Genomic DNA, 15,663 nt, shown 5'->3' on the forward strand with positions numbered 1-15,663 from the left:
AGTGTGGTGGAATAGCCATTCAGCACTCTCTGTCAAGGCCCCAACATACTGCCACTTGTTGAGATATTGGACGACTCACAGTGCCTGTCGTTCAATTTGACGCCTTATATTTTCTGGCTTGAAATTTTTGTATAATGCACCTCCACAAATATTTTTGCAAAAATATTTGTTGGAGTGAGCAATTGTTACTTTCTCTTTGTTTTTAAATGTATTTGAATCTCCAATGCACCCAGAAACTGGAGCTTTGAATTAAAGTCTGTTTTACTTTGCGAATGTCTGAAGGCTCGCCAATAATTGAATATTTCTTCTGTTTCTTCCCCGCCAGAGAGATAATGTAGTGTGCAGCTTCAGAGCAGGAAAAATTTGGGTGCTTATTTGCACTGCACTCATGGCTCGTGGTATTGATTTTAAAGGAGTGAATCTCGTCATCAACTACGACTTTCCAACTAGTGCTGTTGAGTACATTCATAGAATAGGTATGTATGCAGTTATATCTCTGTATTCAGTGAAATTTCAATTGTTTATAGAAAAGAAAATATACTGGATAGCACTTAGATATGTTGGACTTTGCAAAGTTTTAGGTCTTACAGCAACTTGAACAAAGTTCTAGCCACATGAGTAAGGTGCATTTTAAATGGAACAATTTTAAATGGAACAATATTACGAATGTTTATACTGCAGCAGATCTAGTATCTATCATCAATGCACCCCTCCTCCATCCAATGAGCATAGTCTCAAGGAAAAAGGTGTATTTCTGAGTCCTAAATTCACTTGTTAAATCACCAATGTATGACTATGTATCTCTTCATTTTGAGTGATAATTGTTAATGGATTAAATTGATGGATAGGCTGGCAAAGCCTCCTCAAATTTGCTATACTTTGTTCACAACAACAGCTGGCTTTTCAGAAAGTTGAGCCAGGTCTTGTGTGTTGGATTATATTGGTCCAGTGGTTAATCCAGTAATTGTGGCAAATATTGTGTTTAAGTTTGAAAATTGGCCTTGCTTACCCATACCTGAGGGAATAGGTGAGTAATCGGGTCTCAGGTGTACAGGAGCCATCAAGGGGAACTCAGCAATAATAAAAACAAAGTGCTGGAAAAGCTCAGCAGGTCTGGCTGCATCTCTGGAGAGAGAAACAGAGTTAAAGTTCCAAGTCCAATATGACACTTCTTTGGAACTCTGTTTTTCCGACACTTGCTGTTTTTATTTCAGGTCTCCAGCGTCCCCACAGTATTTTGCTTTTATTTAAGGAGAACTCATTGCCTGATTACCTAAGGAAATGTTCCTAGAGTCTGGTTGATGTGTTTTTCCTTTGTTCCAACCTCTGCCTGTTAGCATCATCAGCCAAGATTTCCATTCCTGATTGTTGTCCAGCGACCCGTGCTGGAATTGCACATGTGGACAGCATTAGACCCAGCTGTTATGTCAGCTCTCATAGCCTAGGCACCAGAAAACTGGTCACGTGAGCAAAATAGCCTAGAGCAACTATGGAACTATATCCCTGATGGTCTCGGAGGGAGAGAATAACAACAAGAAAATGTATTTTCTTACATAAGCCAGAATTTTTGTACATCTTCTGTTGTCTGTCATCTTGAACTACAGGTGTCACCTCTTTCATAGCAAGAGCATACTAGTATGCCAAAAGTGTTAGTTATAGCAGCAGATTTTAATAAATCAGCAACAATCGCTGTTTGGCTCCAATCTGCCAACCCTTGCAGAGATTTTTTTTAAATGATGAACAAAAGTTGATTTTTGTAAAAAAAAAAAATTATAATTTCTGGTGAGGTAAGCCCTTGCAACACTGAAATGTGACTTTTTTTTACAATACTTGTATTTACTGTATCATATTTAAACATCTCAAAACTGCTTCACTCAATTACTTTTGAAGTGCAGTTATATTTAGGCAAATGCAACAGCTATTCTGCGCCAACAATATCCTAACAACCCTTGGGTGAATGGCTTTTGGTGGTATCAGCTGTGGGAGAAATGTTGACTAGAACATCGGAAGAACGTCTTGGTTGGGTTTGAATAATGGTGTGAGATCTTTATCAGAACAGGCAGATGTGACCTCTCAGCCAAAGGCAAAAGCATCTAATGACCCAACGCTTAACTAGAGAATGTAGTAGAATGTCAGCTAAAATTATGACCTCTGACCCAAAGGTGAGAATACTACCAACTGATGGGAGAGAATGGAGAGCTTACCTATGAGAGAGAAGAGCAGAAGATTAATAATTCATGCTGCCTTTATTGCCTCATAGTGGCTAGTTAGAAAATATCATTGACACAGTCCTTGGAATAGGTCTTCTGATTAGAATTGCATGGGTAGCTGGGAGAGTTTAATTTAAATATTTTTACTCTCCCTTCACTGCATCAATATGAATAGGATAATTCATGAAATCATGAATATAAAGTTCCTTGAAACACAAGCGTAAATCCAGTTCAATTGGGTGATCACTCCACTGTGTCCTGTGAGATTTAGTTACAAAATACAGGTAAGGAAAGTCAATTGAAGCAATTCCATTGAGAATAAACTTGTGGTATTTCTGTAATGGCATCCAACTGGTAAATGATTCCAAGGATTTTGCCACCACACACTCCAGGTTCCCACATGTTGTTCATTCTTGCTGACCAGTTTGCATGCCCTTTAAGAAGGTGGTAGTGAGGCGCCACCTTGAATCGCTTCAGTCCATGTGTTGCAGGAACACTCATAGTGCTGTTGGGAGGGGAATTCCAGGATTTTGACCCAGAGACAATGAAGGAACGGCAATATAGTTCCAAGTCAAGATGGTGTGTGACTTGTCTCTGCTGCCCTTGCCCTTTTAGGTGGTAGAGGTCGTAAGTTTGGATGGTGCTGTTGAGGGAGCCTTGGTGAGTTGCCGTAGTGCATCTTGTATATCGTACACACTGTTGCCACTGTCTGTCAGCGATGGAGGGAGTGAATGTTTAAGGTGGTGGATGAGGTGCCAAACAAGCGGGCTGCTTTGTCCTGGATGGTATTGAGCTTCTTGAGTGCTGTTAAAGCTGCATGCATCTAGGCAAGTTAAGAGTATTCCATCACAGTCCTGACTTGTGCCTTATAGATGGCAGACAGGCTTTGGGGAGGCTGGAAATTAGTTATTCTCTGCAGAATTCCCAGCCTCTGACTTACACTAGTAGCCACAGTATTTATATGGCTAGTCTCATTCAGTTTCCGCAAGATTCTGCAATGTTAATGCCATTGCACGTCAAGGGGAGATGGTTGATTCTCTCTTGTTGGAGAGGGTCATTGCCTGGTGGTGCAAATGTTACTTGCCACTTATCAGCCCAATCCTGAATATTGTCCAGATCTTGTCATATATGGACATGAACTGCTTTAGTATCTGAGGAGTCACAAATAGTGCTGAACATTGTGCAATCATCTGTGAACATCCTCACTTCTGAACTTGTGATGGAGGGAAGGTCATTGATGAAACAGCTGAAGATGGTTGGACCCTGAGGAACTCCTGCAGTAATGTCCAGGGGCTGAGATGATTGACCTCCAACAACCAAACAATCATCCTTTGTGCTAGGTATGACTCCATCCAGGGGAAAGTTTACCCCCTGATTCCCATTGACTTCAGTTTTGCTAGGGCTCCTTGATGCCACACTCGGTCAACTGCTCCTTGATGTCAAGGGCAGTCACTCTCACCTCGCCTCAGGAGTTCAGCTCTTTTGTCCATGCTTGGACCTAGGCTGTAGAGAGGTCAGGAGCTGAGTGGCCCTGGCAGAACCCAAACTGAGCATCAGTGAGCATGTTATTGTTCAATATTGCTAAAGGCCTTTACGCTTTTCCTGCTATAAACGTTTAATTTGTAGCAGTATTGCGGATTTACCTCTTTACTACTTGTCTTCTATATATCCATGGTCCCTTCTTCATTGCCTATCAAGTTTGAAGAGCTTCTCCAGTGATTACTCATAACTCAGCCCTCTGCATTGCATATCTGCCTTGTCGCCCTTCACTGCGTTGAGTTCAGGACTTGACTCTCTCCCATGCATCAGTGACCCATTACTCAAAGATGTAGTTACTCAAGGACACGGTCTGACTGGAGCACTATGAAGTTCCAGCATGAAAATCTTTAACTTGCATTCAAATGCTATACAGTTCAGCATTGATTTATTTTTAAACTCTGCTGTGATTACATATGTGAAGCTTTGTCTCATGCTAATACTTGACACTTTCCACTTCTCCCTTTAGTTATTTCTCTCACTTTGCATGATGCCCTGGATACTTTCCAGGGGATGAGAAGCCAATACAAAATATCTATCTCCTATGTGAAATGACTATCATTGAGCTTTGCTGACAAGTTTATTTTTATAACTAGGACGTACTGGAAGAGCTGGTCATCAAGGAAAGGCTATTACATTTTTCACTGAAGATGATAAACCACTTTTACGGAGGTCAGTTTAAATGTGAGTGTGCAAAAAGTTAGAGGTTAGAGGTTCCCCATTATCTCAGTAAACTTAATCACTGTTGAATATTTCTTGATTCGTGGGATATGGACATCACTGGCGTGGCCTGCATTTATTGCCCATCCCTCATTACCCTTGAGAAGGTGCTGGTGAGCTGCCTGCAGGACTTGTTATGTAGATACTCCCACAATGCTGTTAGCAAGGAAATATATTGCGAGATTGCATACATGTTTCTCTTAATGAAAGCATTTTTTGTGGGAGAGGAAAGAAAATAATACTTCATATATATTCATATATATGGATTCCACTTTTTAAGGCAGAGCAAGCTTATTGTGAAAAGCATAATTGAGCTGTCCCTGACTGTGATTAAAATGTACTTTTTGTATGTTGTTGGTACTCACTGACTGGCTATTGAAATATTGCTCACATTGTCTGGTAAGTGCTACATGTTCTAACAATCTACTGCATATAATGAGAATTGAAGGCTTCTTGCTTTTTCTAATTTGACATCTAAAAAGTGAGAACAATTATTAGAGGCAATGTCAGTCTTGCTCCACTGAACTGTTTTCCCTTGGAGAGACGATAAAGATCAGGCATTTTGCAATAAATTTCTGCAAAAGCTTGGGTTCTTATCCCAAAAGTGCAGTGTTTTGTTTGAGCAGTTTCAGAAGATCCTTGTGAAACTAAAAGTTTATCTAAAATAATGGAGATGAAAGACTGTCACTAATTTTGTAAAATAAAAAAAAGGCTTAAAAAGATTGACTTGTTAGCTTTTGACATGTGCTGCAGTCAGAAGTGCTGATTCATCCTTTGACCCTACTGACTCTGAGTACCAAAATGACTTCCAAATAGTTGTGGCAATTATGTGCTATCAAGTTGTTCTAAAATTCAACTCTCCTTGGCAAGTGGTCTAGTTGGAGGTCTTTTTTTTACATTTCAGTTTAGGAAGAAAATACTGTCCTAACATGCTGTATATATTAATACAAGTTTTATTTTCTTATGACTCAATACCTTATAAATTTCTCAGTCAAGGAGATGAAGAGATAGTCAGTTACTGTCTCAATATAATGTGGGGTTTTTTTTGATACCTTGATTTTAAAGTGTTGCTACATACTACCTCCTTTTGGATTTCATTCTACATCAAGGATGCATCATTATATTTCTGTTTAAATTGTATCCACGTGGGGCTTACTTTCCTCATTCCGGTTGACTTTGTAGTATTTTATTGGTTAGAAGCCAATTATAATACATAACTGACCATTCTAGGAATCAGTTGACTTACCTGTCATGTCATAATTATACGTGGACAAGGGTGTCACACATGCATGTAACTAATAGTTAACATTAGGATGCTGTCATCTGTTCTTCCTTGTGTGAATGTAAACAGTTTATTGGCCACTACTCCAGAATTGAAATAAAAACAGCAAATGCTAGAAAAACTCAACAGGTCTGGCAACGTCTGTGAAGAGAGAAACAGGGTTGGCGTTTCAAGTCCATGTGACTCTTTTTCAGTGCTGCTCAGCCCACATTTCACACAGAGAAGTCAGAAAAGAACTATTAACTGATGTGAGAAATAGAAGTTCCTGGCTTGCTTGTCAGATGCTTAGTTCATCAGTCTTGTACTGTGATGGAATCAAGAGGCTCAATTGGATCAATAATTCTTCCTATTGATCAGTGCTGACACTTTGTGCCAAATGACACTTGTACCAAAAATATCATGGCTGTTTATAGCTGATATGAGACTGACTGAAAGTATTCCGAAGCATTCAGTTTTTTGTTAATATTTTTTTCTCTGTTTAATTAGTATAGCGAATGTTATCAGAAAGGCTGGCTGTCCTGTACCAGACTACATGATGCAAATAAACAAACTGCAAAGGTACGTGCCAATAATTGAAAACATGTTACACTAACTGATATCAAAGGTGCTGTATACGGCTGTTTCAGGCAAAGGAATGGTTTGATCTTAGTGAGTGAAGAGGATTGCAATATTGATGACTGGCATATCTGGCAACCGGAATTGTTAATTGGTTCCTAAAGCTCGATTATATCCTACGTCTTTCAAATAAATGTGTACTTCCCTGGGAATGCATAGCCTTGAACTTATGCTTTAATCCTCTCTCCTTGTGTCTTTTAGTGTAGTGTGCTTGAATATTAATTATTTTGCATACACACATCCCCCTTATTGGAGACACCAAAACAAGTCTACATTGTGATGAGTCAGCTATTGCTCATAATGACTTATTTGAGAATTAACATTTTAATTGGCTAGATTGGCAGAATTGCACCCTTTAATGGAAATCCTTTTAATGGGAGCATTAATTTAAAGAAAGAGTCTTGTCAGCCGCATTTTAATTTATATGAAAAAAAGATTTGAGTTAGTTTTACCAACCTCATTGCTTTCCCTGCTTTGGAACAAAAGTTTTTTTTCTCCCTCACCTTTCCATGTCAACTAGGGGGCGCTGCACAGGGCTTCACCAATGTTGCTTTGAGCTGGCTATTTGGATTTATGGCAGGGAAGCCTGGGGTGGATGCTCTTTTCTTCCCCGCGTGAAAACAGCTTGCTTCCATTTAGTGCAGCTGAGATTGAGGATTGAAGATTTATCTTGCTCTTTCCAGTTCCACTGACTGTTCAACTACAGTTTTTAGGTATAACACTGCTCTGATTCTGTTTGATTGACATTTACCTTTTTGAACAGTGAAATAACTGCTCTAAATCCAGTTATACATAGCCACAAGTTGTAAAATTGTGACATTGACAAATGAATTTAAAATGTACACCAGTTTTATTGATCCTTCATTTGTTCATCATTCATGTACAATAGAATATCCACTATTCAGGATGTGAAAATGCCACAAATCACAGCCTATTTCTGAATTAGCCATCCTCATGAGATCCATGTGGTTTCTTGAGCACCGTGTCAATGATTGGCATTTTCTATTGTTCTTTTTCTTCTTTAGGGGTATGGTTATATTTCTCATCTAGTAAGCAAGAAGCCTTGGCTAATCCAGAGACAGCAGTTCAAATTCCCCCATTGCAGCTGGGAATTTAAATTTAGTTAATTGAATAAGTCTGGAATAAACAGTTTGCATCAGTAATGGTGATGATGAAACTACTGGATTGTGGTGAAAACCTATTTGGTTCACTTTAGGGAATGAAATCTGCTGTCCTTGCCTTGGCGGGCCTATATGTGACTCCAGGCCCACAGCAATATGGTTGACTTTTAACTGCCCCCTGAAATGGCCTGGCTTTCCACTCAGTTATATTCATAAAGGCAGCACGCCAGTAATTTTTCAAGGGCCATTAGGGATGGGTAATAACTGCTGGCTTTCCCAGTGACAGTCCCATGGCGTGAATTAATTAACAAAAGAAAATGTCATTTTTTTTCCCCATCTCTGTTTAGATAAGTGGTATTGTCATTTTTTCTTCTAGAAATACCATTCTTAGCCTTTCCTTAAAGTTCTGAATAATAACAATTAGATCAAATGTGGTGGATGAACTTCCATTGAATAGTGTAGATAATTGCATCTAAAAGATGTCTGCTTTACATTATCAAATATAAATGTTTTAGGAATGTTTTATCTCCCCTCAGCATAATCTGGGTAAAATACTAAGCCCGAGTCTCTATTCAATGAGTGTAAAGGGAAGGAAGGTAAAAACTTGGTGTTTCTAAAACTATCTGTTTGCAAAACAGCATTGTAGCACCAACCTCCAGGATGGATTTGAACCCAAGTTCTTCTGATGCCACAATGTCAGAGTGGTTTGAATCTTTCAGCACCGCAGCTTGTGTCAGATATCTAGCCTATTCTTTGTACTTGTGTATGCTGTTTTATCAAAACGTTTTTTTTCCAATTTCTGCATTGATTTTGAAACTTAATCCGGTAATACTAAACGTAATAGTGGCTCACCCTCATCTCACCCTCCATTGCAGTAAACAAAAGAAAAGGTTGATCAAAAATCCAATCAAACGAGCAGGCATCAAGACCACACCAAAATACTTCCTCGAAAAGGCAGCCAGGAAGAAGTAAGATTTTGTTTTAAATTTCATGTCTAATTTCACACACTTCTATTCAAAAGTAAATACAACAGTATTTCTTAGTGGTGACCCCTCCAGATTTTCTTTGTGCATGGCCTGTTCATTCCAAGCACACGCACTCTTAAAGGGGACATTTTGTGAAGCGATGCCTTTCAGGTTGCTGCCTGTATCTGAATGTGTGCATGCGCAGTTTACAGGGAACATTGTTTCTGAGATATCTGAAATGGAACCACATTAGTCAATACATCAATACATCAACTCATTTTGAAGCAAGAATTTGCAGTATGTTTTTATGTGAGCCTTGTGCCAGATTGTACTTTTAGAAGACTTCACAATTTCAAATGTCTAACTGTTCTTATGTTTTGCGATGTACTGTGTACATTTCCTCCTCTGAAAAATAATTTGCAAAATTGAGGGGAAAAGTATGTATTGAAAGTGGAGTGTGAGTGTTTTGATTGTTTTTTTAAAAAAAAAACTAGCAGTCACTAAAATGTTGGCTAAGGCTATGTTTAACTTATATCTGAATTATTGCCTCAAGTATGAAAATAAACTTATTATAATAAAAGATACTCTTACTATTTTTTATAAATATCAGGAGGACGCGTGCCATGTGGGTGGAAGAGTTATATGACGGAGTGATAGCATATGAACATGATCCATAGTAGCAGAGATAAATGGGTAGCACTCTTCTGATTTAAAAGTGAGATCACCCAAGTTCAATTTCTAAAAGTCTGCTTTAACATTGGAGAATAAAATGATGCAGTAATAATTGTTTGAAATCAAATGGCAGAATTTTGAGTTATGTGACATTAAAGTTCGCCTGAATGGGGCAGGTTAGATTCTCTGTTGTCCAATCGTTATGCCAGCTGTTTGTTGGACAGTTGAATGTGTAATGAAACAAAAACAGAAAACGCTGGAAAAATTCAGTAGGTGTAACAGCATCTGTGGAAAGAAAAACAGAGTTAACGTTTCAAGTCCGCATGACTCTTCAGAGCTAAAGAGAGTAAAAATGTGATGAAATTTATACTGTTTAAGGGGGGTGGAGCAGGTGAAGCTGGATAGAAGGCCAGCAATAGGTGGAGGCAAAGGAGGGTTTGTCATGAACAAAAGGACAAAGGGGTGTTCATGGTAGTGGTACTGGCTATAGGAGGTGCTGATGATGGCAAATTTGTTTCAGATTTCCAGTATTTTGCTTTTATATGAATGTGTAATGAGATGCAGCGCTGACATTATGTTGCGAGTCTCATGATTACTGATATATAAATGTTATATTGCAATAGGGAAAATTTGACATATGAAGATGGTTATCGGAAAAATAATTTGAACGTTTTAAGACTAAATGAGGATGTTGGAAAAAAATGCTGCTGTTACAAGTGCAGTTTGTGCTGCAGCTCTGATTCCCAGCTAGCTTCACTGAAATTTAATCTTTATATTTTCCTGTTTCTCAGAAAAATGATTCAGAAGAACAAGAAAAAAGAAAAACCTAATACAAGTCTGCCAGCCACCACGGCTTAACAAGGCTCCACTTTACAGCTCATGCAGCAGTGCCAAGAATGGTCAGGATTGCCTAGTCTCATGCCTTGAAAAGCAGAGCATCTGAAAGCCATGTCCAGATCACCACAAAATTATGCTGAACAGTGCTATTGTTTACATTTTTGTATTTTAAAAAAATTTGATGTTTATCTAAAATTAGTATTTTTTTTATAAATATTCACGAGCATAGTGATGTTGGTGTGATACTCCAACTGTGGTTTCTTGTATTTTTTGTTTGAACTTTTAAAAATAATCAGTATTTATATATCATGCAACTATTGTGGGAGTGAGGATGTGGTCTTCATACACACTGAAATTGGTAATTTTTGATACAGGAAGCTGCAGTTTAAATACTTTAAATTATTTCTCAAGATTTTATTGTATGTAAGTTACTCTAACGGATACAGTTACATATATAACAGTGTAGGCAATAAATATCAGGCATAATTTAAGGTAAAGTTTAAATAAATGCTTGTGGAGTAATTAATCTTCAACATAAAAATCATGATTTGTTTTATAATTAAGTCTAGTGTTAATGGAAAGAGCAAAAGTTCTTGTCAATACTTATCTTTATCTCATTGTTTGAGATGCAGTATTCTATAAAATTAAAAATGTGTATTTCATAATTGACATTTCTAGATTGTGCAATGGATTATGTATTTTATGAGAAGAGTCTTGAATTAGTTGATGCAGGAGCATGAGACTGAAGGTAAAGTCAAAGCGCTATCTCACTCTTGCAAGCTATTGTGCTCCCAATTGTTATTTACAGCCTATGTTTTTATTATTCATTCTCTGAATATGGGCGAAGTTGACGTTTATTGCCCCTAGTTTTTCTCCAAGATAGTGAGCCACAATTGAACAACAATTAAGACTCAGCCATGCTAGTGTGGAACCAGAGTCACATAAAACCCATACTCAGGAAGGACAGCAGGTTTAATTCACCACTTTGCTCTCACATTTGCATTTCTATCCTCGATCTGCTGCAATATTCCAGTGAAACTCAGTGCAAGCTCGAGGAACTGCGCTTCATCTTCCAATGAGACACCTTATAGTCTTCTGGACTCAACATTGAATTCAACAATTTCAGACCATGAACTGTCCCCCATTTTGATAGTTGTTTTTTTTTTTGCCTTATACTGGTCTGTATCTTGTTTTTCATGTTTTTGCTTTTGGACAGAGTTGTTCATTCTCCTGCCATTCACACTCAATCTGGACAAATGCTTTGTTTCTTTGCTACAACCATTACCCACTCCCTTCAATTTTTTTTATAATGACATCCCTTCTGTTCTTCCTCGCCCTCAGTCCTTTCAACAGCATAAGACTCACCGCATTTCTACCTTCGATTCTGAAGAAGAGTCATATTTGACTCGACGCGTTAACTGTGTTTCTCTCTCCACAGATGTTGCCAGACCTGCTGAGTATTTCCAGCACTTTCTGTTATTATTTCAGATTTCTGGCAGCTGGAGTATTTTGCTTTTATTTAAGGACAGCAGATTTTCTTCCCTAAACTAATTAAGCCCTTACAACAATCCAGCTTCATGGTTACTTTTACTGAGATGGTCCCCACCACATACGTCGGCCATGTTTATCCCAGGCAATGCCTAGATGGAGCAAATGAGGTTAACCGTTTTCCATTAAGTGTACTGGCTATTCCAGGCAATTCAATAAGCTTTTTGCACCTCATTAAAGTACTGTTAATTATTGACCTGAGGAGCTGAATGTCTCAGAATAGCAGTGTCACTGTAATGCAAAATGCTTCAGAAGAAAGGAATGAACTTGATACGATGCCTGTCTATTGCAAGAGCTTTCCACTCCATTTATCTTTTTTTAATCCCCAGGGAAGCTGATTGAAGCTGTGCAAAGTCTCCATTTCCTGTTAGCCTCCCATAGATGTTGGCAGTGTGAACAGTTGCTATAGACTTTAGGATGCTTCAGTCTGCTGTTTGCTAAAGCTATGGGATATCTGGGTTTCCAGTTAACTAAATCATTATCTGTTATGGAGAGGCCTGAGAATAAATTTTTATAGTAAGCATACCCAATCCGTAAACAGTACTATACTATGTATGACTTGTGTTGGTCCAAGTCAAGTGGAATGCCTGAAGTGGCTGCGGCTAAGGGCAGTGAGTCCCACAAGGTGTTGAAACAGTCGCTGACTAAAGAAGCCACCCAACAAGTGGGAGAAATCTCGCAAGCAGAGCTATTCCACTTACGTGTACCGGGTGCTTGACCCAGGTCCACCCTTCTACCAGGATCTCGTCCAAGGCCATGAGTGTTATGAATACCTTATTCACTACAACAAGCGCACACCATTTTGGCCTGAGATCCAGAGCGCCATCTGCCTCATGGTGCCATAAGACATAGGAGCAGAAATTAGGCCATTCGGCCCATCGAGTCTGCTCCGCCATTCAATCATGGCTGATAAGTTTCTCAACCCCATTCTCCTGCCTTCTCCCCATAACCTATCTATCTCGGTCTTAAATACACTCAATGACCTGGCCTCCACAGCCTTCTGTGGCAATGAATTCCATAGATTCACCACTCTCTGGCTAAAGAAGTTTCTCTTCATCTCTGTTCTAAAACGTCTTCCCTTTACTCTGAGGCTGTGCCCTCGGGTCCTAGTCTCTCCTACTAATGGAAACATCTTCCCCACGTCCAGTCTATCCAGGCATTTCAGCATTCTGTAAGTTTCAATCAGATCTCCCTTCATCCTTCTAAACTCCATCGAGTATAGACTGAGTCCTCAAATGTTCCTCATATGTTAAGCCTTCCATTCCTGGGATCGTTCTTGTGAACCTCCTCTGGACCCTCTCCAGGGCCAGCACATCCTTCCTGAGATATGGGGCCCAAAATTGCTCACAATATTCTAAATATGGTCTGACCAGAGCTTTATAAAGCCTCAGCAGCACATCCTTGCTTTTATATTCTAGTCCTCTCGATTAAATGCCAACATTGCATTTGCCTTCCTTAGTAGCGACTCAACCTGCAAGTTAACCTTAAGAGAATCCTGGACTAGGACTCCCAAGCCCCTTTGCACTCCAGATTTCTGAATTCTCTCCCCATTTAGAAAATAGTCTATGCCTCTATTCTTCCCACCAAAGTGCATGACCTCATACTTCCCCACGTTGTATTCCATCTGCCACTTCTTTGCCCATTCTCCTAACTTGTCCAAATCCTTCAGCAGCCTCCCCACCTCCTCAATAGTACCTGTCCCTCCACCTATCTTTGTATCATCTGCAAACTTAGCCAGGATGCCCTCAGTTCCTTCATCTAGATCATTAATGTATAAAGTGAAAAGTTGTGGTCCCAACACTGACCCCTGCGGAACTCCACTAGTCACCGGCCGCCATCCTGAGAAGGACCCCCTTATCCCCACTCTCTGCCTCCTGCTAGACAGCCAATCTTCTATCCATGCTAGTACCTTGCCTCTAACGCCATGGGCTCTTACCTTACTGAGCAGCCTCCTGTGCAGCACCTTGTCAAAGGCCTTCTGGAAGTCCAAGTAGATAACATCCATTGGTTCTCCTTTGTCTAACCTACTTGTTACCTCCTCAAAGAATTCTAACAGATTTCTCAGGCATGACCTCCCCTTGATGAAACCATGCTGACTTTGCCCTATTTTACCATGCACTTCCAAGTGTTCTGAAATCTCATCCTTAATAATAGACTCTAAAATCTTACCAACGACTGAGCTCAGGCTAATCGGCCTGTAATTTCCCATCTTTTGCCTCACTCCCTTCTTAAACAGGGGGGTTACATTAGCGATTTTCCAGTCCTCTGCGACCCTCCCTGATTCGAGTGATTCCTGAAAGATCTCCACTAATGCCTCCACTATCTCTTCAGCTATCTCCAGAACTCGGGTGTAATCCACCTGGTGCCAAGGGACCTGGCCAAACACGCCGTCTCCAAAGGCACGAAAGCAGTCATCAACTCCATTTAGGTCAACCATTCTAAAGATTATAACCAGAAGGATTTTGTTTTCACAAACCCACATAATTTTATTGCTATTTCGGCTGGTCAAAGCTATAGGATTATTACAATCAGATTTTTTTAAACTAAAGAAGTGAATCCCTGGCCTTGTTCTGCTACAGATTGAGCAGTCATCATTTGAAGTCCACTAGTTCAATAGCTTTGATCAAAAGGCAGAAACTGAGACATTGTAAGTATAAAAGTTTGTGTGCAAAATTAAACATCAAAATAAGATGTAAACTGTTAACACAGGTAGATTATGGATGTATTAAATGAGTTCCCACCCAAAGCACCAATCAGCTTCTCTTTCCCTCCTCCCACATCCCACCCTGGAAAGTTACCCATCACTTTGACAGCATTTCTCTTTGGAGGAAAATGGGAGCTAATATCTACGTCTGAAGTTGTTGGTCAATATTAAAACCAGAGAACTGTGAAATGCCTAATAGACTCATTGTAGCAGTTTAGAAGATGGAACACACATCAGATCTGGACAGGGAATTGAAGTTGCTGGCAAAAATAGCTTGGGATCCCATTCATGGCCAGAACAGAGATATTCAGAAAAGTGGTCACCCAATATGTATTTCTAATCCTCCTATTTGTTTTTGGCATGCAAGTATTGTAGGCAAGGCCAGCATTTGTTATCCATCTCTAATTGGATCTATTGGGCCAAATGGTTGGTTTTATTTGCGGTAAAGCATATGATCTAAATGGTGAGAGATTTCAGAGCTCTGAGATTCCGAGGGATCTGGGTGTCCTGGTGCATGACTCTCAAAAGGCTAGTATGCAGGTACAGCAAGTAAGTGGGAAAGCTAATAGAATGTTATTGTTGCAAAGGGAATTGAATACAAAAGTAGGGAAGTTATGCTTCAGTTATACAGGGCCCCAATAAGACCACATCTGGAGTACTGTGTACAGTAGTGGGCTTATCCAAGGAAAGATGTAAATGCATTAGAAGCAGTTCAGAGAACTTTTACTAAGCTAATACGAGGAATGGGCAGGTTGTCTTACGAGGAAATGTTGGACAGGTTCGGCTTGTATTCACTGGAGTTTAGAAGAGTAAGGTAACTTGATTGAAACCTTTAAGATCCTGAGGGGTCTTGACAGAGTGGATGTGGAGAGGATGTTTCCTCTTGTGGGAGAATCTAGAATTGAGAGTCACTGTTTAAAAATAAGGGGTGACTCATTTAGGACAGAGATGAGGGGAAAAAAATTTTCTGAAATGGTGGGTCTTTGTAACTCTCTTCCTCAAAAGGAAGTGGAAGTAGAGTCTTTGAATATTTTTAAGGCAGAGCTAGATAGATTCTTGATCAACAAGGGGAGGCGTGAAGGGTTATTGGGGGTAGCTGGGAGGTTACAATCAGATCAGCCATGACCTTATTGAATGGAAGAGCGGGCTTGAAAGGCCGAGTGGCCTACTCCTGCTCCTAGTTCATATGTAAATACTATGTAAATTTTACCCTTATGACTTCTGACTTATCATAAGCAATGCCTTTGGAGATGTTCTAGATCTATTAAATGAGAACAACTTAAAGTGAAAAGCATGGTCGAAAAAAAACCCCTGAACATATAAAGCATGAAGCACCTGCTGACCACTTTAGCAATTGTTCTTTGTCACCTTTGTTCTCATACTGCTGTTCTCTATCCAAAAATGACTTAATTACTTACACAGCTTCACATTTTGTCAGACCACCAGCATTAGC

The 15,663-nt window shown here is 39.6% G+C and overlaps 1 protein-coding gene across 4 annotated transcripts in view; it reads left to right on the forward strand.

Annotated features, from left to right (window-relative positions):
• ddx52 (DEAD (Asp-Glu-Ala-Asp) box polypeptide 52) overlaps window positions 1-10,627 on the forward strand; it is a 35,721-nt gene extending 25,094 nt beyond the window's left edge. For 3 of the 4 annotated variants that reach the window (XM_041196530.1, XM_041196531.1, XM_041196533.1), the window contains exons 11-15: window positions 326-476; window positions 4,343-4,418; window positions 6,235-6,306; window positions 8,360-8,452; window positions 9,913-10,627. In XM_041196530.1, coding sequence (XP_041052464.1) covers window positions 326-476; window positions 4,343-4,418; window positions 6,235-6,306; window positions 8,360-8,452; window positions 9,913-9,979 — 459 coding nt within the window. In that variant the 3' untranslated portion in view covers window positions 9,980-10,627. Of the gene's footprint in view, window positions 1-325; window positions 477-4,342; window positions 4,431-6,234; window positions 6,307-8,359; window positions 8,453-9,912 lie in introns of those variants that run through there. The other variant, XM_041196532.1, reaches the window with a different exon arrangement.
• The last annotated feature ends 5,036 nt before the right edge of the window (window positions 10,628-15,663 follow it).

Source organism: Carcharodon carcharias, chromosome 10 (assembly GCF_017639515.1).
Source record: "Carcharodon carcharias isolate sCarCar2 chromosome 10, sCarCar2.pri, whole genome shotgun sequence".
Taxonomy (NCBI): domain Eukaryota; kingdom Metazoa; phylum Chordata; class Chondrichthyes; order Lamniformes; family Lamnidae; genus Carcharodon; species Carcharodon carcharias.